A 22,174-nucleotide genomic window follows, 5' to 3' on the forward strand; every position below is an offset into this window, starting at 1 on the left:
CTATAATGCTACGCGTCATCTTCAGAGTGGTTAAACGCGCAGTAGAAGTGCCCCTCTCAGGCGCTCAGGGGCTCTGGGTTTGTTGCAATGTCCATACTCACCAGCAGAGGGCGGTGACGGCCAGGCGCTTGGCTTTGTCGTTTTGGAACTTCCAGAGCGGCAGCAGCGTACCCTCCAGGTCTCGGTATTCGTCAGCAGCATCCTCGTAGTACTTAAAATCTTAAACACACGCAGGCTGAATCAGCCCTGGGACTGCCATTTTATGGCAAACCCAGGCCTGCCACTCTCTGTCTGTACCTCCTTGGCCAAAACAGATTCTTGTGTTTCAAAGTGGGCATAGTAATAGTATCTATCTCAAAGGACTGTCATGAGGATTAATTGTTAATATACGTAAAGTACTTAGAAAAATAGCTAGCACATAGTCAGCTCTCTGTATGTTATTGTTACTGTCATCACTGCTGTTGGAGGCAATTTACAATAAAGTAGACATATCCTCTTAGATAAAATCCCAGGTTTGTCCATCTTCACATTCCCTGCTAAGCCCCACTGTGGTGAAGCTGCCTGGATCCCTGAAATGGGTTCTCTGGATTCCAAGTTCATCTCCTGCCCTAAATTGTCTCTGCCTCCTGTTTCCTCTAACTTAGGTAGAAGCTCCATCTGCCTTGTCATTTGGCTAAATAGAAACCTGGTAATCCTTGACTGATCTCTTTCCATCATATCTCATATTGTCCTTCTGATGACTTTTTTTAATCCATTCACTTCTGTCCAAACCCAAAGCCACTGCCCAGGTCCCAAGAACCATCACCTGCATTACTATATCCTCCACCTAATCGGTGTCCCCACCTCCAGTAACAACTCCTCCAGTGCCCACTCCCCAGAGCTACCAGAATGAGAACAAATCAATCACCTCACCACACCACCTCCTCCCCTCACTGAAAACCCCTCAATGACTCCCCCTGCACAGGCTCCCTGGTCAAACCAAGGGTCCAGGCCGCGACTGCCATGTCATTTGCAGTCAGGTGTTCACCTAACCTCTATATCAAATAGTGTCTAGAATGTTCTGCTCCTCCATCTTCCCGGCAAACTCCCACTAACCGCAGGTCCAGATTAAACTCTTTCTCTGTGAGGCCTTCATTTTCTTGTTAAGCAGAATTCATCTCTTCCTTCATTCCAGCCCTGCCTCTTCTCTGCTGAAATGTCTGTCATGCTGTGTTGCTTCTATTGATCTTTTTGCCCGTCTTCCCTACCAGACAGCTCCTGAGGAGCAGGCAGCATGTTCTAGTCGTCTCTGGACCCGCAGTGCCTAGCACAGTGCCAGCCACAGAGCAGACACCCAATGATTGTCCAAAGAACACAATGAAATAAATCACCAGAAGTGTAAAATTTCTCAGTCTTTTTTTCCAAACAGGGGTGACCCATTAGAAAATGAATCCTCTCACCCGACACGGTCAAGGACATGCGTAGGCACTGGCCCAGCCTTGAGGTTGTGGGACCACATTCAAACCTCAAAAATGTCTCGGAACAACAACAAAAAATCAGAGCGATCAGAGGCATGAGCCTTGATCATATAGGAGAGCCCTGAGCTTAGGCTGTCTTTGAAAATACCTCATTTCAGAGAGGAGATTAATTGGTAACACTTCTCTGTTTTCACTTCTTCATGATTAGACTTTCCCTTTGGGAAAAGAGTGTGCAATTAAAAAAATCAAAGTTCAATGCATTTTTATGTGATTGTGTTCTTATAAATGAAAAAGGTTCACCAAGGCCAGTTTCTCCATGGATATTAATCGTGTTCGCAGCCCTTTGGTGGGCTGGTTGCAGAGGCTGGGTTTCAGGAAGCCAAGCTGTGTGAGTGACAAATTCATTCACAGCTGCTGTGTACTTTGACAGCTTTGAAAAGCACTCAAGGTCGTTTTCCAGCCTGAATGATAACAAGGGGGCTTGTTTAGGCTGCTGGTCTTGGCAGCCCTGGTTTCTATGTCCCATGGGTGAGCAATGAGCATCAAGTCACCAAGAAGAGCCTTAGGCTGTCAGCAAAGGAGACCAGCCAGCAGCGAGGAGCTGCCAACTTTGGGGAGGCAGCTGCTCCAAATAAATGCACAACCTCTTAGGGAAATACAAGCCACTTGGGAATGTGCTGTTCATGCCATGGGAAGGATTCTGTTTCCCTGGCTCTGTCAAAGACACCAGAATTTCCCAGGCCCCCAGGATTTAAGCATTTCTGAATCAATCTCTTTCTTCACTTCATCACTAATTAATCACCAGCATAGACTTATTGAATGTTTACTTGAAATGTCTCTTAAAGCTCAGTGGCTCTGTAGCTTTGCACTGGAGCACTTAGGCTATAGATCCAAAGGGTCTGTGTTCAAGTCCCAATGGCTCCACTCACTCCTCACACCGGCTGCGGTTGTGAACAAGTGGCAATGGCCCAAATTTCTCACATATGAAATGGAGAGAATAATGGTATTCACCCGACAGTGTGGAGGTCAGGATGATGTAAAGTAATATGTGTAAGTTGCACAGCACAATGTCAATACCTGGGCCATTCCCAGGGAATGTTGATCCTGGCTTTTCACTATTATAACTGCTTCCTTTACTTTACCCCTGGAAAATGTGGGATGAGGCCCATTCTACCCCTCAGCTGAACCTCACCTTCGTTTCTGTCCCTGCATTCTGCCCCATCACATCCTTCTCCGCTGACCTCTTGCCGGACTGTGTTGCTACCTGGACAGGATCTTTGAACTCTCTACAGAAAAGCTCAGATTCCCTGAGATAGTCCAGACCCTTCATTAACTGGCTCCAACCACCTCTGTAGTCTGAACTCTCACTACTTTCCAACAAACCCTGCTTGAGTCACTGAGTCTGCTGCCCTTTGTCCTCAGAGTCCATTCCAATTTGTTTTTACCACCGAGTGACTGCTTATGCTGTCCCTTGCCCAGAACATCTGCCCTTTTGCTAATCTCCCACTCAGACTCTGCTTATCCCTTGGCACCTAGCTTAGCCCTCCCTTCTGCCTTCCTTGACTGCTGACACTCATTCCTCATTTCCCTTCTTCCATTCCTGAGGATCCCCAGAGCTCTTTCAGTCTGCATTCTAGCATTTATATTGTCCCCAAGCTGGACACAGTAGAGACAAGAATTAGGAAGCACTTGTGAGCGAAGGGGGTGTGTGTGTGGCAGAGGGAAAGGGAGTAGGAGAGAAGCGGACTCCCTCCTGAGCACAGAGCCCATAGGGCTTGATCCCAGGACCCTGAAATCATGACCCAAGCCAAAATCAAGTCAGATGCTCCACCAACTGAGCACCCAGGCGCCCCCTGAGGAATTTTTAAAATACAAGCAGTAAGAGTAGTTGCCAGCATGTTAAATCTTACCTTGAGCAACATCATCATATGTGTTCTGGTTGACCATCCGCTCCACAATTTTAGCAGCCTGAGTCACTTTGGTGATGTCATCACTCTGTGGAGATACAGAGGCACAGGGCTTCATAGCTAGCTCCTGCAGAGCTTATGCCTCGAGCCACAGCCCAGAGGTACAATCGTCTCTCTGACACCAACCACCCCAGATAGCTCTGTAAAGAAATCTCTTCATGCCTCAAGGAGCAGCTCAGTCACCACCCCTTTTTGGGAATGCCCAACTCATATGTGGCATAAGGGGTCTACACTGCCAAACTTGGCTCCTGGGCACAGCCTGCCTCATGATCTTCATTCTGAACTTGTTCTGGTGAAGGCCTATCTTGGAGTACAACACGGGACTTTGGAGAGATCCCAGGAAGGGTATTCGAGGGAGGAACAGAAAAGAGAAGGTAAGAGTCTTCTTTAGTGGAGACAGAAAGGTTTCATCATCTCAGACAATGACAAAGACTCCCATTAAAGGCCTCAGAGAGCTTCTGATCCAACTTATTTAGTCAAGAGTTGAGGAAGAGATAGAGACCCAGAGAGGGGACAGAGATATGCTTGTACATAGGGAGTACAAGGCGAAGCAACTCCTAACCCAAGGCTTTGTCCAGGTGCAACCCTCAAGGTGCTCAAGAAGGCCAGGCCCATGGCTCTTGAAAATGAGATTTCCTAAGAGTGTTGGAATCAGGAAGGGATGACTTCTGGAGATACACAGACCTGCATTCCCTTCCCATTCCATGGATTAGGAGCCAAGGAGCAACTTTAGTTAAGTTACCTAACTTCTACTATACTAGCAACTGTACGTGATCTTGGGTTCTCACAACAATCTTGCAAAGTAAGTATCATTAGGATGTCTTTACCAAGGAGGAAACAGGTCAGAAGAACCCAGCTAATAAGTAGCAAAGACAGGATCTAAACTCAGCTCTGTGGACTCCAGGTCTCATGCCCACAGCCCCATGGAGAAAGCCAGTCCTTCACTAGCCTGACCACCTTTGCCTGGTCCTGGCAGACTCAAGGTTTTAGATGTGCTCTGAGGACAGTGTGTGGTGGACTGCTGTCTCCCTCGTTCTGGATACTATGCTACTTGAGCAGACATAGCTCTTCATTATTTCTTTTTTTTTCTTTTTATTTTTTGTTTATTTTCAGCGTAACAGTGTTCATTGTTTTTGCACCACACCCAGTGCTCCATGCAGTACGTGCCCTCCCTACTACCCACCACCTGGTTCCTCAATCGCTCTTCATTATTTCTGAGTAAACTTGTGGCTTCTGAGTTCTTTCTCCCCTTCCTGTCCTAATCTTTCAGACCAGACAAGCTTACATTCATTTCTATACATTCATCCAAATCATTAATGAGACAGAAACCTGAAATCTATCATTGCAGACCTTCCTACAGGGTATCAAGGAGTTGTTCTGCTTTCTCCCCTCCCATGCACTTGAGTTTTATATCAACCTCATCAGATGCAGGTCCCTAAAATAAGGTGTCACTCTGTTCATACTCTGGGCCTGAGCAAAGGGCCACTCAATTCTACGGATAGCCAGGCCCAGTACTTGGGATTCCCAGTCAAAACTCGATTCCCGGGGCACCTGGGTGGCTCAGTGGGTTAAGCTGCTGCCTTCGGCTCAGGTCATGGTCTCAGGGTCCTGGGATCGAGTCCCGCATTGGGCTCTCTGCTCAGCAGGGAGCCTGCTTCTCTCTCTCTCTGCCTGCCTCTCTGCCTACTTGTGATCTCTCTCTGTCAAATAAATAAATAAAATCTTTTTTAAAAAAAACTCAATTCCCTTGTGCAGAGGTTGCACACTAAGGTGTTCACTGGTGTTGGGGGTATCTTACACCACAATGTCCTGCCACCACTGTAGCTTCTTGGTACAGAGGACTGGAAGCTACCTGCATCACAGCCTTCAATGTCAACCAAGCTGGAAGAATCCAGCGTAGACCCCCTTCCCTGGGCACATTAGACACCAAGTCTGATAGACATGTTAGGCACCAAGGGCTTAGACCAAAGGATAGTTTTTAGTCTCAGCCACAGGGACATTTCTTCTGTTCTTTGGGTCCTGGCAGCTGCAGTTAAGATTTCTATAATAATAGTCCTAACACACAGCCTACAGCTAAATCCTTGAAGGATGTTCAAGTGAAACTTGACCCAGGCCAACAGCTCCTCCAGAGCCACTAACCTTAGGCAACAGTACAGGGGAAATCAAGGGTCTGGACAGGACAAGCCGTGGGGCAAGGACTTCATCTTTCACTTTTGGGTTCCAGTACCCAGCATGATCATGATCACAAGTTTTGGTCTGTAGTTGAATGAAACTGAATTAGAGAAGTTCATATTAAGCCAAAGCAGGGACGCCTCAAAACTCTCATAAAATGTGACTTTTATCAGGGACATGAAATTGAGTGGAAGTGGGCATACCTAAGACAAAGCAAAATTTCCTTTAAGTGATCTGTCCTCTGTAGCAGAATCACTTCCCAGAGAGCTGCTTGGGCGCTCTCCAAGGTGCTGAACCTAGACCTGCTTCCTGTGGCCCTCACTTCCCACTCCATTGCTGGTCAAACTCATCCTGATATCCACACTATGACTCTGGCTCCCGACTCAGCTTTCTCTCTGTTGAAGGGACAAAGGTGGCCTTTCAGCATCTCCCTGTGGTGATCTTCCCTGTGGTGACCTATCACCATAATTTCCATGACGATCCCCAACCTATACTGGCTATACCTACAGTGAGCCCCCCAACCATGACCTCTATAATGACTCCTATATGGTTCTTCAGAGTAAACATCCAGTCCAGAATGACCACACCCATTGGCCTGGACATGCTGGTGACTGTGATCTGCTCTGACTTGCCTTCTGGCCCGTAAGACTCACCTAAAAAATTGAACAAATAAAGCCCAAAGACTGAAGGTCAAAAGCAAATCACTCTCCCAAACCCTAGGAGCACTTGCTCAGGGAGGTGATGCTTTATTCTCATATCCCACCTCATCCTGAGAAGACTCCTGAGCTCTTTCAAGGTATACATTGGACTTTCAATAACATTCATGTCTTCTGTTGCCCCCTAGCCCAGCAATCCTGAATCCTATAAGACTGGGGAGAAGTATGGAATGCCAGAGGTAGCTCTAGCTCTTCTCACATCTTCCCAAAAGAAAAGAATTATTCATACTTCAGCATTATCACATACACACACACCCCTTAAAGTCTGTGAAGTCCTTCCTGATGGCCAGGTTCCCCACTACCCAGAGACCAAGATCCCACTCAGTCATTCTCTGTGACACAGCCATGAAACCTCCATCAAACCTGGGACTCCATAGATGTCATCTTCCTCATGGTCATCTTCCCCATTTTTTTAGCCACGGGTGTCTTTGCCTTCTCTTTTTCTTTGGTCTTTTCCTGCTTCTTAAGCTCCTCTACATAGGCATCATAGATCTCCCACTAGGCAAGGGCAAGATGAGAAGGATCATCATAAGGCAAAATCTTCATCCAGGCAGCTCCTATTCAGCTTTTAGAGCTTGAGGAATAGACTATGTCAACCCCTGTCACATGCCTCTATAGCATCCTCTACTTGGTCCAGGGTAATTATGTATTCGATGTCTTTCTTCTCCGCTGTCACCTCTAGGACAAGAATGAAGCTCTCAGGGCACCTCTGGGATGAACTTTCTACTCTGCAGCTTAGAGGCTCAATTGTCAGCTGGAGATCAGTACTGTTCCAACCTACAGACCCTGCTAGGCAAAACAAATGGGCAAATATAGACTAGTTCACATTTTTCTTGGTGATTTATAAGACTCTGAACTAGGACATTTTAAAAATGTTTCCCCATATAGAGATGTGATAAACTTCACTAGTTCATGTCGACTATCTATACCACTGACCACAACTTCTGAGCATAAAAAGATAAACAAAAGTAAGGGATGGGCACCTGGGTGGCTCAGTCAGTTAAGTGTTTGACTCTTGGTTCAGGTCATGATCTCAGAGTCATAGGATTGAGCACTGTGTTGAGCTCCACACTCATTGCCAAGTCTGCTTGAGATTTTCCCCTCTCACCCTCTGTTCCTCTCCCTGCTCATGCCCTTTGTCTCTCTCTCTCTCAAATAAATAAATAAGTAAATAAGATCTTAAAAAAAAAAGAAGAAAGGAAACCCCTGCTAACTGAATCTGACAGCAAGAGAATCCCAAGGATAGTAACAAAGGAACCAGCAAGGATCTGGGACTGAAAAACCCCAGATCACATTCTGTGCTCTCCAGAGTTGGGCAGTCACTGCCACCTGGAGGCCAGAAAAACACACCTTACAGTAATGATTCACCCATGGGCCAATACTCCATGCTACAATACAATTCAATGTTTGTTATCTCATTCAGAGCCTTCCAACAACTCTGTGAGGCTGCTTGTTGTCCTCATTTGACAGAGAAACAGTAACTGATGAATTAAGGGTGACATCGTTTGCCCAGAATCTTATAGTATGAGCAGCAAAGTTGGCGCCTGAGCTCAGGTCCCCTGGCACCAAATCCTGCCCAAATCAGCATGGCTACCCAGTAGGACATGAGGGGGAAAGAGGGTCTGCAGGAACAATGAAGGCTTCTGGAAGGGCAGGTTAAAGTACTAACACTTCAGAGTCAGCCTTGGGGTGCCATGGGTTTCAGAGAGCTAGAAACCATGCTTATTTCCCTCTTTGACAGCCTTGCCCTGGGGTGGGGAGCATGTAGCTGATCCAGAGCTCACAGGGTGGGGTCCCACTGTCTCATATTCCTAGTGTTCAGAGCCTAGACAAGGAGCAGGGAGATAGATGGATGCAGAGGACTCTTTGACAAGGATGCATGGGGTGGGTGGCTGGGGCGTGGCGATGACTTTTAGGCTGATCCAGGGTCTCACCTGATTGGCTGTGGCTGAAAAGTTTGTCCTGGGAGGAGGCTCCATCTGGCATTCTCGGTCCTAGAGAACAATGACAACAGGAAACCCACAGAAAGCCCTCAAATCCTTCTCACTTAACCCAGCAGTATATCCATGGGTGAAACATTTCAGTTGGAGCAGAGGGAGGCATGGAACACAAAACTGGGGAAGTAAAGAGGGCCTGAACAAAGGACGAAACGATGGAGTGAAAGCCTCCATTTTCCTTCTAAGCTTCCTTAGAAAAAGCCTAAGCTAGAAATCAGGGGCAATGAAGCCTGATTGTGCCACTTTCAACCAAGAAAAATTCCAAGTGGTGGATGGACAGGCCTCTGGCCGGCCTCCTGATGCAAGACACAGAGGTCAGCCCCTGGTAAGCTACTGGGGTAACATCCCTCATCCTGAGCAGGCTTCTCCCTAATACTGGGGTCTCTGCTCCACCAGAGGAATGCATTCCCTCCTCATTATGTACCACCCAGATTACTGAATAGGGAGCACACATCATGATTAGGAGCTTCCAGAAACCCATCCTGTAGACCTCTGTCCTCCATTCAGAGGTTGATTTCTGTAAAACACTGTCTTATATATGTGAGTCTCTCCCCTGAAACCCTGAGAGTTTCCTTCAACCTGGTATTCAGGGTCCTCCATACTAGTGATCCAGGAAACTTTTCTAGCCTTTTCCAGCTAGTGTATCACAGACAGCATCAACTGCAGTCAAACTGGCTTAGTCCTGCTTCCCTGGCACGTTCTGGCCACCCCTCTCCCCCCCAGATCTTGACTTCTTCTCCAAGGCTCATACATGTTTCAGTCTCAGTGAAGGGCTCCACACTCCTTGTTACCCACTCTGAACTCCTTACAAGGAACAGCTTACAAGACCCCCAACACATATTCCCAGCTCTCCTTGGAGAGATGAACTGTGCTGTGCCTGTCATCCTTCCAGGCTAAAGGCTGCTGGGACAGGGGTCAAGCCTGTTCCTTCTCTGCCATGCACAGTGCAGAACCAGGTCAAGGGTCTGTGGTGGGGGCTGCTCTACCCGGAGAGGATTGTTTAAGGTCTGTGAGGCCCTCTCACTGAAGTTGAACTGGTTGGTGAGCTTTCGCTCCTTGGGCTGCTTAGGAGTCATCAATTCTTCTTCAGTCGCTTTTGCAGCTGCCTAGAAAAAAAAGACCCACAGGACCAGGGCTCAGCTGTGAGAAGAAGGTGGTGGGGAATCGGGAGTGGGGAGAAGTCATGCTCCAGGAGAGGCTGGAGTAGGAGACGGTGATGATGCCAGAGGCTTGCTACCTACTGCCTCTAACTTCTCACCTGCAGCCCCATCCCCTAACCAGTTAGCCCCGAAGCTTCCACCCGCAGCTGGAGCTGGAAGGGGAGGGATGGGGGCGGTTCCGTACTGTACCTCAGCGGCAGGCACATCTGTTTGACTCCCAGGTTCAGTTTCAGCTTCTGTTTCCTTAGGTTCTTCTTCTTCTTCAAGGATTTCCGTTTCTGAAATCACCACCTTGGCGGACTCCTGAGAACCTTGATAAGATACTGGAGATAAGCCCAAAGGCCAGGACTGCTCCCCTGTCCCTCGGCAGGGCAAGGGTCTCTTGGTTTCTGCCTTTGAGGCCTCAGCTACCTCAGGGTCCTCACAGCTTAACTCCCAGACCGCAGCAGGGCTGCCAGCTGTGGGGCTTCATGTAAGCAGAAGCTCTGCGAAGTTATGGCTTAGTATCTGCTCCCTAGGATGACCACAGAAAGGAACCTGGGCTCTGGGCCACCACTTCCTGCTGGCCCCGAGGCCTACCTGCTGCTAACTCATCACGGTAGTGCTGCCGCCGTCCTTCATCCGAGTCTTTGGGGATCAGGTTCCCGACCTGACTGAAGTGAACTGCCAGTTGGTTCACCACGCCAATAAGCTTATATGTGCCTTCCTAAGAGGAGAGGGGGCCGAGTCAGACCAGGAGTCCCAAAAGTGCTGGAGTTAGGATGTAGTCTGCCTTTGTTCTATAAGGATTAACATGCTCCATCTGTTAATGAGATATATATAGATAGATATCCCCAAATGTTCAGTTAACCTGAAGTTTTCATTACATTCCAGCTTAAGAAGAGGAGGCAATGGGGCACCTGGGTGGCTCAGTGGGTTAAAGACTCTGCCTTTGGCTCAGTTCATAATCTCAGGGTCCTGAGATCAAGCCCCTCATGGGGCTCTCTGCTCAGTAGGGAGCCTGCTTCCCTTCCTCTCTATCTCTGCCTGCCTCTCTGCCTACTTGTGATCTCTATCTGTCAAATGAATAAATAAAATCTTAAAAAAAAAGAAGAGGAGGAGGCAAGTGAAAGAAGTTTTTTCTTTTACGTTCTCATCAAAGACATATTTTTAAATTGTCTTTTCTTTTCAACTTTGAATAGTTCTGGACTTGCCTATCACTGGCTCTCACATCCATGCTGAGGGATCCTCGTGTACCCGTCTCACCACAGAGCTAAGACAGGTCACACATAGTCATCAGACACACCTGGCCTGAACTTCTCCACACTGTTATTAGTGGATGTGAGGACTAATAGATTCTCAGAGACACCCCCAATCCCCAATCCTCCTGTTCCATACAAGGGGCCACAGACATCTAGAAAAGGTTTTTGAGTTTGGCCCTTATCCTGTTCATACAGCAAATGAGAAGCAGGGCTCAGCTTAAAATCCAGGCAACCTTGTTCATTCCTTCTTCAACAAATAATTTTTAAGCAGACACTGTACAACATGCCAAGTATTTTCTAGGTTCCAGGGATATAAAGCTTAGCAAAAGTAGATGTGATCCCTGTTTTCGTAGGGTCTATTAGTCTGGGTCCCCTACCTACCTTCCTTATTGAAAAGCATCCTAGTTGTACCATTGACTTTGACACCAGGTTTCCTTCCTTCCTTCTATCTATCTTTCTTTTTTAAAAAGATTTTATTTATTTATTTGACAGAGAGAGCAATCACAAGTAGGCAGAGAGACAGGCAGAGAGAGAGGGGGAAACAGGCTCCCTGCTCAACAGAGAGCCCAAGGTGGGCCTCAATCCCAAGATCCTGAGATCATGACCTGAGCAGAAGGCACTGAGCCACTCAGGCAGCCCTCCTTCCTTCTTTCAAAACATTTCTTCTCAACCCTTTTCAAGTCACATAGAAAATTATTACATTTGTATGACACATGGGGGTAAATTCTTTTTTTTTTAAGATTTTATTTATTTATTTGCCAGAGAGAGAGAGTGAGCGAGCATAGGCAGGCAGAGTGGCAGCAGCGGCAGAGGGAGAAGCAGGCTCCCCGCCGAGCAAGGAGCCCAATGCGGGACTTGATCCCAGGACGCCGGGATCATGACCTGAGCCAAAGGCAGCCGCCCAACCAACTGAGCCGCCCAACCAACTGAGCTACCCAGGCGTCCCCACATAGGGGTAAATTCTAAAGAGGAGAAGCTCTAGAGAGGAACCCAGCCCATGTGCTCTGACTGAACCAAACCCACCTACCCCTGGAGGACTGAAAGAATTACTATTTCTGCACATAGGTTGGGATGCTCTGCCTTACATAGTCACCACAAAGCCCTTGTCTCAGGAACTCAGATGGTGGGGAGGATGAAACAGTGTGGCAGCTAAGAACAGGGTTTGTGGTCGTGGGCAGAATGGATTAAAATCCTGATTCTGTCCCCTATTTTCTGCATGACCTTGGGCTTTACCACTCTAAGTCTTGATTTTTTTTCATCTGTAAAATGAGGATAATGCTATCTAATTTTCAGGGTAGTTTTAAGTTTTAAAAGTAATTAAAATAATTTATTAAGACAGTGTCTGACATGTAATAAGTACTCATTAAGACTGTAAGGGAGGGGCGCCTGGGTGGCTCAGCGGGTTAAAGCCTCTGCCTTCGGCTCAGGTCATGATCCCAGGGTCCTGGGATGGAGCCCCGCATCGCATAGGGCTCTCTGCTCAGCAGGGAGTCTGCTTCCTCCTCTCTCTCTGCCTGCTTCTCTGCCAACTTGTGATTTCTGTCTGTAAATGGATAAATAAAATCTTTAAAAAAAAAAAAAAGACTGTAAGGGAGATTAGTAAAGAAATTTTTGAAATCTCTAGAAAAGTTCATGTAAAATTTCAAGGTTCCAGCCAAAGACCAAAGTTTAAGATGGTCTCTCTAATAGCAGAGAGGCTTTTGCAGAATAACAAGTCCCTGCCAAGCCAAGTAGTACCCAGAGGCCCCCACCCCAGGGGAAGACTTACTTTGAAGCTGTACCTGACGATGTTCTGGGGTGCGTGTGGGTTGTTGGCGGTCAGAATGCGGGTGAACTCTTCCTTTAGCTCCTGAGGGAGAGAAATACCCAGAGGGTCCTACATGGAAGGCCCCCACCTCTTCTGGTACTTGTGGTACCAGCAGACATCTCACACCCAGGCTCTGTGCAGGCAGTTAATCAGTACCGTGCAAGAGCACATCTCTGAGGCTAGAGGAGATGGAAGGGACAAGGGCAGGACACGGCTGACTCACCGCATCGGTCAGCTCCAGCTGGTCAGGGGGTCTGACTGTGGCTTTGGACTGGGCCCATTCATCTGCTCCTTCCCCCACATCAGTTCCTGAATCTTCATCCTGGACAAAAACCCCATGTGAGGGTCAGCAAGCAGAGCAGTTGGAAGCCGCTTCATTCACAAATCCTCCCCGAGGCCGAGCCCTGCCCCCACACGGAGACTACAGAATGCACAATAGACCACTCATGGAAGAGTCCGGAGGAGCTGCTCCCGCTGGAGTTCTCATTGCCTGGAGGATGTTGGCCACCTCGGCCCCTGGGGTCAGGTGTTAGCTGGAACATTGTGGTGAGCCTTCAGAGAGACTGTCAGATTGCTGCCAAAACACCAAGGACAAGAACTTTCTCCTTTCCCTAACAGATAGCTAAACACCTTGCCAAAGTGGCCTATGACATACTAAAAAAAAAATTCACCCTTATAATAGCAAAAATATGTAGGAAAAAAACCCAAAGAATCCAATTTTTCACTTAAAACTCCTGAAAACAATGGGGCCCCTGGGTGGCTCAGTTGGTTGAGCAACTGAGTCTTGGTTACCGCTCAGATCATGACCTCAGGGTCTTGAGATGCAGCCCCACGTCAGGCTCTGCGCAGTGGGGAGTCTGCTTGGGATTCTCCTTCCCTCTGCCCTGGCTTGTGCTCACTCTCTCGCTTTCTTTCTCACAAACAAACAAATAAAGAAATAAAATCTTTAAGAAAAAACTATTGAAAACTAAAACAACAAAAACCCAAAATAAAGAGACCCTTCAACCAAATGAAATTAATATTGTATTGATGAGGTTATGGGAAAATTGATAACCATAAATTAGCACAATCTTTCTTTTTCCTTTTTCTCTCTCTCTCTCTTTTCTTTTTTTCTTCTTTCTCCCTTCCTTCCTCCCTTTCTTTCTCTTTCTTTTTTTCTTTTTCTTTTCCTATGTCCATAAATAGTTTTATCGGGACCCAACCACTCTCATTCATCTATGTATTATCTTTTGCTGCTTTTGCCCAACAAGCAGAATTGAGTAGTTAACGAGAGACCATACGGCCTACACAGCCTAAGATATTTGCTGTCTGGCACTTTACAGATAAAATGTGCCCACCCTCGAGGTACATGACTAAACAGTCAGGCTGCTGGTGTTCTGTAGAATTAGATCAGTTTTCTTATCTTTATGTTAATAGCTTTTTCTATTGTGGCAGACTACAGTTTCTGTATGTTTTGGAACAGAATTTTAGAGTTAACCTCTCTTTTGTACTGTAAAAGATAGAAGATATTTATTTATTCCTCAAAAACATGACTTTGGTGCCCTGTTGATGAGCAGAGTCAGCCTGACAATTTTGGTGATTTTTTTTTATTTCAAGTTTTTATTTAGATTCTAGTTAGTTAACATACATGGCAATATTGGTTTCAGGTGGAGAATTCAGTGATTCATCACTTACATGTAACACTCAATGCTCATCACAAATGCCTTCCTTAAAACTCATCACCCATTTAGCCCATTCCTGGCCCACCTCCTTCCAGCAACCCTCAGTTTGTTCTCCATTGTTAAGATTCTTTTATGGTTTGCTTTCCTCTCACTCTCTTTTCCCCCCTTCCGCTATGTTCATCTGTTTTGTTTCTTAAATTCCACATATGAGTGAAATAATACGGTATTTGTCTTTCTCTGACTGACTCATTTCACTCAGCATAATACCCTCTAGTTCTATCTACATTGTTGCAAATGGCAAGATTTCATTCTTTTCAATGGCTGAGTAATATTCCATTTTATATATACACTCCACATCTTCTTTATCCATTCATCAGTTGATAGACATTTGGGCTCTTTCTATAATTTGGCTATTGTGGACATTGCTGCTATAACATCGGGGTGCATGTGCCCCTTCAAATCAAGGACAGCCTTTCTAAAGAGCAATTTGGAAATATTTCTCAAAAGCCTAAAAAATATTTATACTCTTTGACTAAAGTTTTATGTGTAGGACTTTATATTAAAGAAATAACCACAACCATAGACATGCCCAGAGAGTTAAATGCATGAGTGTTTATGGGAGAATTGATCATAATAGTGAAAAAGAAGAAACAGCTAAATGTCCAATAATGCGACATGTTTGAACAAATTATGGTATGGCCTTAAGAAACATATGGTGAAATGTTGTACAGTAATTTTAAATGATGCTATAAAAGTATGTTTATTGGCAATGGAAAGTACTCTAAATATATTATGTAAAAAGCAGATTATAAAATAACATACAGTTTGATTCCTTTAAAAATAAATACATATAATTTTTATATATGCACAGAAATATCTGAGAGGATATAACATTATGTATTAACTAAGAGGTTTCCTGCAGTGGTGGATTTAAGGGTGATTTTAACGTTCTTTTTGCTCATTTGAATTTTCTAAAAAACACATAGCTAATATTTTCAATGGAAAATAATGCTTTTAGCTTCTTGCTGAGAGCCTGCAGTGGGCTCAGCACTTACTCTCTTCCTGGCTCCTCTGCCCACACTGATGCTCTGAAAAAAAGAACAGAAACAAGAGGTAATTCATAGGCAAATTTCTGCGGGATCATCAGAAATAGTATTATAGACAGGGAAGCTTCTGCCCAGAGACCTCAAAGATAGTGGACATTGAGCTTTCTTAAGTCTTTTTTTTTCTTTAATAATTTTAAGATTTTATTTATTTATCTGTCAGAGAAAGAGAGGGAGAGAAAGAGAACACAAGCAGGGGGAGTAGCAGGCAGAGGGAGAGGGAGAAGAAGGCTCACCACGGAGCAGGGAGCCCGGAGCCCGATGTGGGACTTGATCCTAGGACCCTGGGATCATGACCTGAGCAGAAGATGGACACTTGACCGACTGAGCCACCCAGGTACCCCTCAACAAACATTTTAAAAAAGCATATTTTAGGGGTGGCTGGGTGGCTCATTCAGTTAAGCATCTGACTTTTGGTTTTGGCTCAGGTTATGATCTCAGAATTGTGAAATCAAGCCCCACATTTGGCTCCACACTGGGCATTGAGCCTGCTTGAAATTCTCGCTGTCTCTGCCCCTCCTCACCCCCTCTCCCACTCTTAAGGAAAAAAAAAAGCGTATTCTAAGAGCTCAGCTTTGTACTATGCATTAAGGGGAATTTAGTCAGATTATACTCAAAAACACTTGTTTGGGATGAATGTGAACTCTTTCTGAGCAGGTACTTTGTTTCATACACTGAAGTCTGAGAATATAGTAAATGTTCAAAATCCTTATTGAATAAATGAAGGAATGCCATCAAACCCATTAGTGATCATGAGGCTGGGAAAATGTTTTTCCTCTTTGGGCCTCAGTTTCCTTGTCAGTAAAATGCATGGGATTAGATGTGATGACCTTCTAGTCATAATACGCTAAAATCTTCTGTTCCCGAGAGCAGCATGGTCTTTTCAGCTTGATAAACATTTGCTGAGCATCTGTTTATCTGTCAGGGACACACGTCAGCAGTAGGACAAAACCGAAGACAGATGAGGTCTCCGCTCCAGTTTGCTCAGGGTCCATGGAGGACAGAGTAGTGTAGGCAGTGCTTGTCATTGCTCCCTCCGTTCCTCCCTCCCTCCCTCCCTCCCTCAGTATATGTTCCTTTGAAAGCCTGCTCCTCATCAGCAGCAGAGAGACGTGTGCCCAGGGCGCTGGAGGGGTGCACAGAGACACCTACCCAGCCCAAGAAAGGCTCCCAGAGGTGGCTATTTCCTACCCAGGTATCAAAGAACAAGTATGGATTGTCCAAGCAGAGAAAATATTTTTCCGAAGAAGAAAACAGCATGCACAAAGGCAAGAGAAGAACAGTGAAAGAGCCAGTAAAATGTTCCCCAAGCAAGCAAAAGCCATACAGTATATATACAGAGTGGTAGGGGTTTCAGATGATCAAGCCAAAGGGAGATCAGTGGAGGCTGGAAACGTGAAGGAAGGGTTCTTATAAGAAACAGGTCTCAAGTACTGAAAGGGGGGCCAGAATAGCCTGCGGGCAGCACAGCCCATGGGACAGAGACCTCTGCTCCCAGCGCTCACAGGCCACCTGTGTGGTCTTGGGGGAAGTCTCTGGGGCCTAAGTTTCCCAAATACAAAGAGTTGAAAGAGTTAGGCTAGATGGCCTCTTACGCTCGTGCATGATAGTCTATGGGAGGGCTGTGATGGTGGAGGAGAGGAAAGGGATGCCAGGGAGAGGGAAAAGCATGTCTCAGCTTGGGCTGGGATTGTTGCTGGTAGGGCAAGCAGCAGGATTCAGATTTCTGCCAGGTTGCCAGGGTTTCCAGCGATGGAAACCTTCTCAGAGGCTAAACTGCACGAGCCAGAAAGCTGCTTGCTTTTTTTTTTCCTGAAGCACCTCTGATCCTTAAGGGAACAAGATGGAAGCGCCACATCCAACAGCTTTCTGGCCCACAACAGAGCCCTGGAGGACCAATCCCAGATCCAACTGCCAGCCTTAAATAGAAAACGAGATCCAGTTACCACTGCCCCCTGTAAATATGTCTGTAAAACATTTATCTGGCAATAAAAGAACTGACAAGGCAATTTGAGTGTAATTGTTTTTGGCAGTTGGAAATATTTCAATTAACACACTATAAAAGCCACACTATAATAAATGCAAAACAGGCCAATGAAATCAGCTGCAGCCCTGACTTCCCAACCATGGCAAAGGAGATTGAATGTCAGGCTGCCACTTTGGGCCCTTGGTCTTCCAAAAGGAGAAGCCTGAGACAGACAAGGCTGAATTCCTGGAAAGCTTTTGATGGTTCCTCCCAGAAGCCATCAAACCACGGAAGAACAAAGCGCAAATTCCCTCCCCTGGCCTTCAGAACTCTATCATCTGGCCCCGCATTTCCATTCCAGCCTGTTCTCCAACCCTTCATGTGCTAGCACTTTGAGACGCAGGCCACTAAGTCTACTCACACTCCCTGAGCATGGCCTATGCTTTCTCACCTCTGCACCTTTGCTTTTTTAAAAAAATTATTTACTTTAAGGTAATCTCTACACCCAACATGCAGCTCAAATTGATTAGCCTGAGATCAAAAATTGTATGCTCTTCCCACTGAGCCACCCAGGTGTCCCTGTTCCTTTGCTTTTTACAGTTCCTCCTGCCAGGAACACCATTTCCTCCTTCCCCCTTGCTGCTCCCACCATCTCTGCCTAACAAAACATTACTCAACTAACCTCTGCTAGTCCTTTATCTAATCCTGCCATATTCCCACTTTTCTCCTACCTCCCTCTACTCTTCCATTCCTCACTTTGAGCAAGGCTCTGCCCCACCTTCCATCACGACCACAAGTACTGGCTGCTATGAGATGAAAAATGAAATGGAACTTCAGATAGACACTCTGTTATTTCTGGATTTTGGTCTGCAAAAGGGAATAGTATTATGAAAAGAAATATAATACTACAGTACACACTGGAGACAATTTGGAGATTCCAGCAAAGGAAGTCCACCATTCTTACACTATTCTTGTACTTATATATTCTTAAACTTATACTTGACCAAAGAAGATCCTCTACTTTTGGATAGGTCATTCTATTTGGCCAAGGGAGGATGTTTATTAGAAGAGTGATACAGGAAGAGGAACCTCACCTCCAAGAACACCATAGCAGTCAATTTAATCCTGATGATCAATGGGATAACAGATATCCCAGTTTGAACTATCCCATAGTAGAACATTTTCTATTCTCATTAATGTAGATTTTAGTGTGAGCATCCTGGAGGAGGGAACTGGTAAAAACTCGGTTCCCTAATGCTTACTTCTCATTTCTCTTTCAGGATGAGGGCTGGGTTCCCTTGCTCTCTCTTGAAAGTTCTCCACTTTCATTTCCATGTCACCTCTCCAGCAGTTGCTTCTCAATACCCTCGACCAGGAATATATGCTTGAACCCCTTAGTCGTCGTCTTCTCTTTTTTTAAGGATTTATTTATTTATTTTGAGAGAGAGAGAAATGCATGAGCTGGGGGAAAGAGAGAGGGAGAGGGAGGGAGAGCATTTCAAGCAGATTCCCTCCTGAGCACAGAGCCAGTGGGGTTCCATCTCATGACCTTGAGATCATGACCTGAGCTGAAAGCAAGAGTCAGACCTTCCTCTCAATCTACTGAGCCACCCAGGCACCCCCCGATCCAGTCTTACTATTCTATACACTCTCTTTGGGTGTTCTTACCCCACCCATAGCTTCATTTTGCACCTTAGGATGGAGTTCAAGGTTATTTCTTTTTTTTATATTTTCATTTTTTTAAGATTTTATTTATTTATTTGACAGAGAGAGATCACAAGTAGACAGAGAGGCAGGCAGAGAGAGAGAGAGGGAAGCAGGCTCGCTGCTGAGCAGAGAGTCTGATGCGGGACTCAATCCCAGGACCCTGAGATCACGACCTGAGCCGAAGGCAGCAGCTTAACCCACTGAGTCACCCAGGCGCCCTATATTTTCATTTTTATTTTAGTAATCTCTATGCCCAATGTGGGGCTTGAACTCCCAACCCCAAGATCAAGAATTGTATGCTCTACTCACTGAGCCAGCCTTGTGCCCCAAAGTTCAAATCTATTTCTGTAGCTTAAACTTCCTGGAACCCCATGTTCAAATTGGTAACAGAGTACTTAAATTCAATATATTAAAAACCAACCTCGATATATTCTTTTTCCACCTTAATCATTATATTCTTTTTCTACACCAAATTTCTATTTCTTCCAGTATTTCCTATTTCACTCAAGTGCATCCCCATCCACTCAGTCACCCAGATTGGAAAGTGGAAACCATCAAATATGCCTGCTTTTCCCTCCCTTCCATTAGCATCATGTTTCAAAGTCTAACAATTCTATCTCCTTAATATCTTTCATAACTATCCTCTCCATTACACCTCCCTTAATTTGGGCCCTTACTCTCTCTTGCCTAGCTACATTTGATTTCCTTGACTCCAGTTTCTCTCCACTCTAATAATTATATCATTATCATCATTCTCATCTACTGAGCATTTACTCTGGGCTAGTCATTTACTAAGCAATATACATGCATTATCTCATTTAACCTCCAGAACTACCTTAACACATATCATTATTTTATTTTACAGAAGAGGACATTGAGGTTTAGAGTGAGCAAGCAACTGACCCAAAGATGACCAGGATTTGAACTCAAACTAATCACTATCAGTGATCTTCCTGAAACATAAATCTTATCATATCATTCTCCTAATTTAAAGCCTCCAAGCCTTCTTCATCAGCCCAGAGATAAATCTCAGCTCTCTAACACAGCATCCATATCATCCCCTACTCTATTCTTCCCATAGCTATGGGACGGTGCTTTGAAAATGAAAATTCTGGTCAGGGTAACAGATGATTATTATTGCCACCTATTGGGCATTTACCTGAACTTAGATCAGTTTTGGTACACGGCCCACTGAAAAGTGTAAGCAACCCCTTTGTCCCTGAGCATATTTTAGGGGTAAGGAGATAAAAATGTGCTTAAACTGTTCTCTATTATGAAGATATAATATTTATTAAACAAGTACATGATCAGATATACTCAGGGAGCCCAAATGTGGGCTCTGAAGTCAATCATAGCTTGGTTTGGGTCCCCACAACACTACCTGCTCGTTCTATGACTCCAGGCAAGTTACTTGTCTTCTCTGAACCTCAGTATCCTTATCTTTAAACTGGACATAATGACACACTCTCAATCATGGTGTTGTTATGAGGATTAAATGAGTCAATGCACATAAAGTACATAGTACAGTGCTTAGCCAGAGTTTATCCTCAATTAATGATAGTTGGCAACCTTTATTCCCAGTTATAGATGCTACTCTGTGTGGCCCTTGCTTACTAGGAGGCCCCCACCTTAGGGACTAGAGCAGATCACTTTCCTCCAAAGAGTTCAATGATAAAACATGTTTGTTCCTGGAAAGAGGGGCTCTTTGAAGCCCACAAACCCACAGATGTAGCATCCTCCTTCCTGGAGCCCAGGAGACTTCCTTTACCATTTCAGTTGTCTTGGTCCTTATTTTAAAACTCACTAACAGGTTTCCATTAAGCTAAATTGAAACTAAATACTTCACCAGCTTGCAGTTTCCATTTTTAAAAGGGTAAAAGCTCTTAGTCCCAAGGGAATAGTAATTCACCAACAAACCTTTCTCCACTATACTGACTGCATTCCAAATCTCTGAGCCTAGTGCAGTGTCTAAAGCACACAGAAGGCACTAAATAAGTGTAGTTGAAAGGAAATCTCAAAATTTTGAAACACTAGAGACGAAGGGTAGAAATTATCATATGCTATTGTGGGAGTGCCAACTGATGCAAACTTTTTATAGGGTTATTTGGCAATACCTCACAAAATTTAAAATGCAGATAGCCCTCAACTCCACTTTCTTGAATTTTTCCTATAGCAGTATTCATACACATGCATAAGATGTACAAAATTGCTCACTGCAGCATTATTTGTAATGTTTTTAAAAATGGGAAACGCCTAGATATTCATTGGTAGGGGCCTAGTTAAATTATTGCATAGCCATTCAATAAGATACTATGCCTATTTTTAAAAGAATGAGATAAACATTTATGTACTGTTATGGAAAGCTCTCCAAGGTATGTTGTTAAATAAAAAACCAAGCTACAGGAATAGATGACCCATCTGCTTACTTTAAGACTATATATGTATGTGTATTTGCATATACATCCAAGTTTCTAGAAGAATATATAGAATCTGTTAAGAGCAGTTTGGTTTAGGGAATGTGACTGGAAAATTTGGGGGAAGGGACCAATACTGTTCATTGTATATTAAAACCATGAGAATGGTTTTAATACTTTTAAAAAATATTTTATTTATTTGACAGACAGAGATCACAAGCAGGCAGAGAGGCAGGCAGAGAGAGGAAGGGAAGCAGGCTTCCAGCTGAGCAGAGCCCCTGATTGGAGGGGGGGGGGGGTTGGCATGGGGGGGTGGATCCCATGACCCAGAGTCCTGGGATCCAGGCCCGAGCTGAAGGCAGAGGCTTCAGCCCACTGAGCCATCCAGGCACCCCTAGAATGGTTTTAATATTTTTAATGTGAGTGTGCATTACTTTTATAATTTAACATGCTAAGAATTTTTAAAATCAACAAAGTACAACTAAAAAGTTGTACAAAGTACAACTAAAGAGGTTTTTCTTTCCTACTAATCCAGTGTTAGTTAGCACAGTGTTCTGAATGCAGAAAATGGGGATATGAGGGGCGCCTGGGTGGTTCAGTGGGTTAGAGCCTCTGCCTTCAGCTTGGGTCATCGTGATCTCGGGTTCCTGGGATCGAGCCCCACATCGGGCTCTCTGCTCAGTGGGAAGCTTTCTTCCCCCTCCTTCTCTGCCTGCCTCTCTGCCTACTTGTGATCTCTCTCTGTCAAATAAATAAATAAAATCTTTTAAAAAAGAAAGAAAGAAAGAAAGAAAGAAAGAAAAGGG

The 22,174-nt window shown here is 45.0% G+C and overlaps 1 protein-coding gene across 1 annotated transcript in view; it reads right to left on the bottom strand.

Moving 5' to 3' along the window:
* DNAI1 (dynein axonemal intermediate chain 1) overlaps window positions 1-18,356 on the bottom strand; it is a 41,571-nt gene extending 23,215 nt beyond the window's left edge. The window contains exons 1-11 of the mRNA XM_046021840.1: window positions 18,342-18,356; window positions 15,234-15,266; window positions 12,741-12,839; window positions 12,479-12,559; window positions 10,049-10,175; window positions 9,659-9,792; window positions 9,296-9,415; window positions 8,247-8,306; window positions 6,676-6,810; window positions 3,368-3,452; window positions 102-219 (exon numbers count right to left, since the gene is read on the bottom strand). Coding sequence (XP_045877796.1) covers window positions 102-219; window positions 3,368-3,452; window positions 6,676-6,810; window positions 8,247-8,306; window positions 9,296-9,415; window positions 9,659-9,792; window positions 10,049-10,175; window positions 12,479-12,559; window positions 12,741-12,839; window positions 15,234-15,266; window positions 18,342-18,356 — 1,007 coding nt within the window. The remainder of the gene's footprint in view (window positions 1-101; window positions 220-3,367; window positions 3,453-6,675; window positions 6,811-8,246; window positions 8,307-9,295; window positions 9,416-9,658; window positions 9,793-10,048; window positions 10,176-12,478; window positions 12,560-12,740; window positions 12,840-15,233; window positions 15,267-18,341) is intronic.
* Between the last annotated feature and the right edge of the window lie 3,818 nt (window positions 18,357-22,174).

This window comes from Meles meles, chromosome 11 (genome assembly GCF_922984935.1).
Source record: "Meles meles chromosome 11, mMelMel3.1 paternal haplotype, whole genome shotgun sequence".
NCBI lineage: Eukaryota > Metazoa > Chordata > Mammalia > Carnivora > Mustelidae > Meles > Meles meles.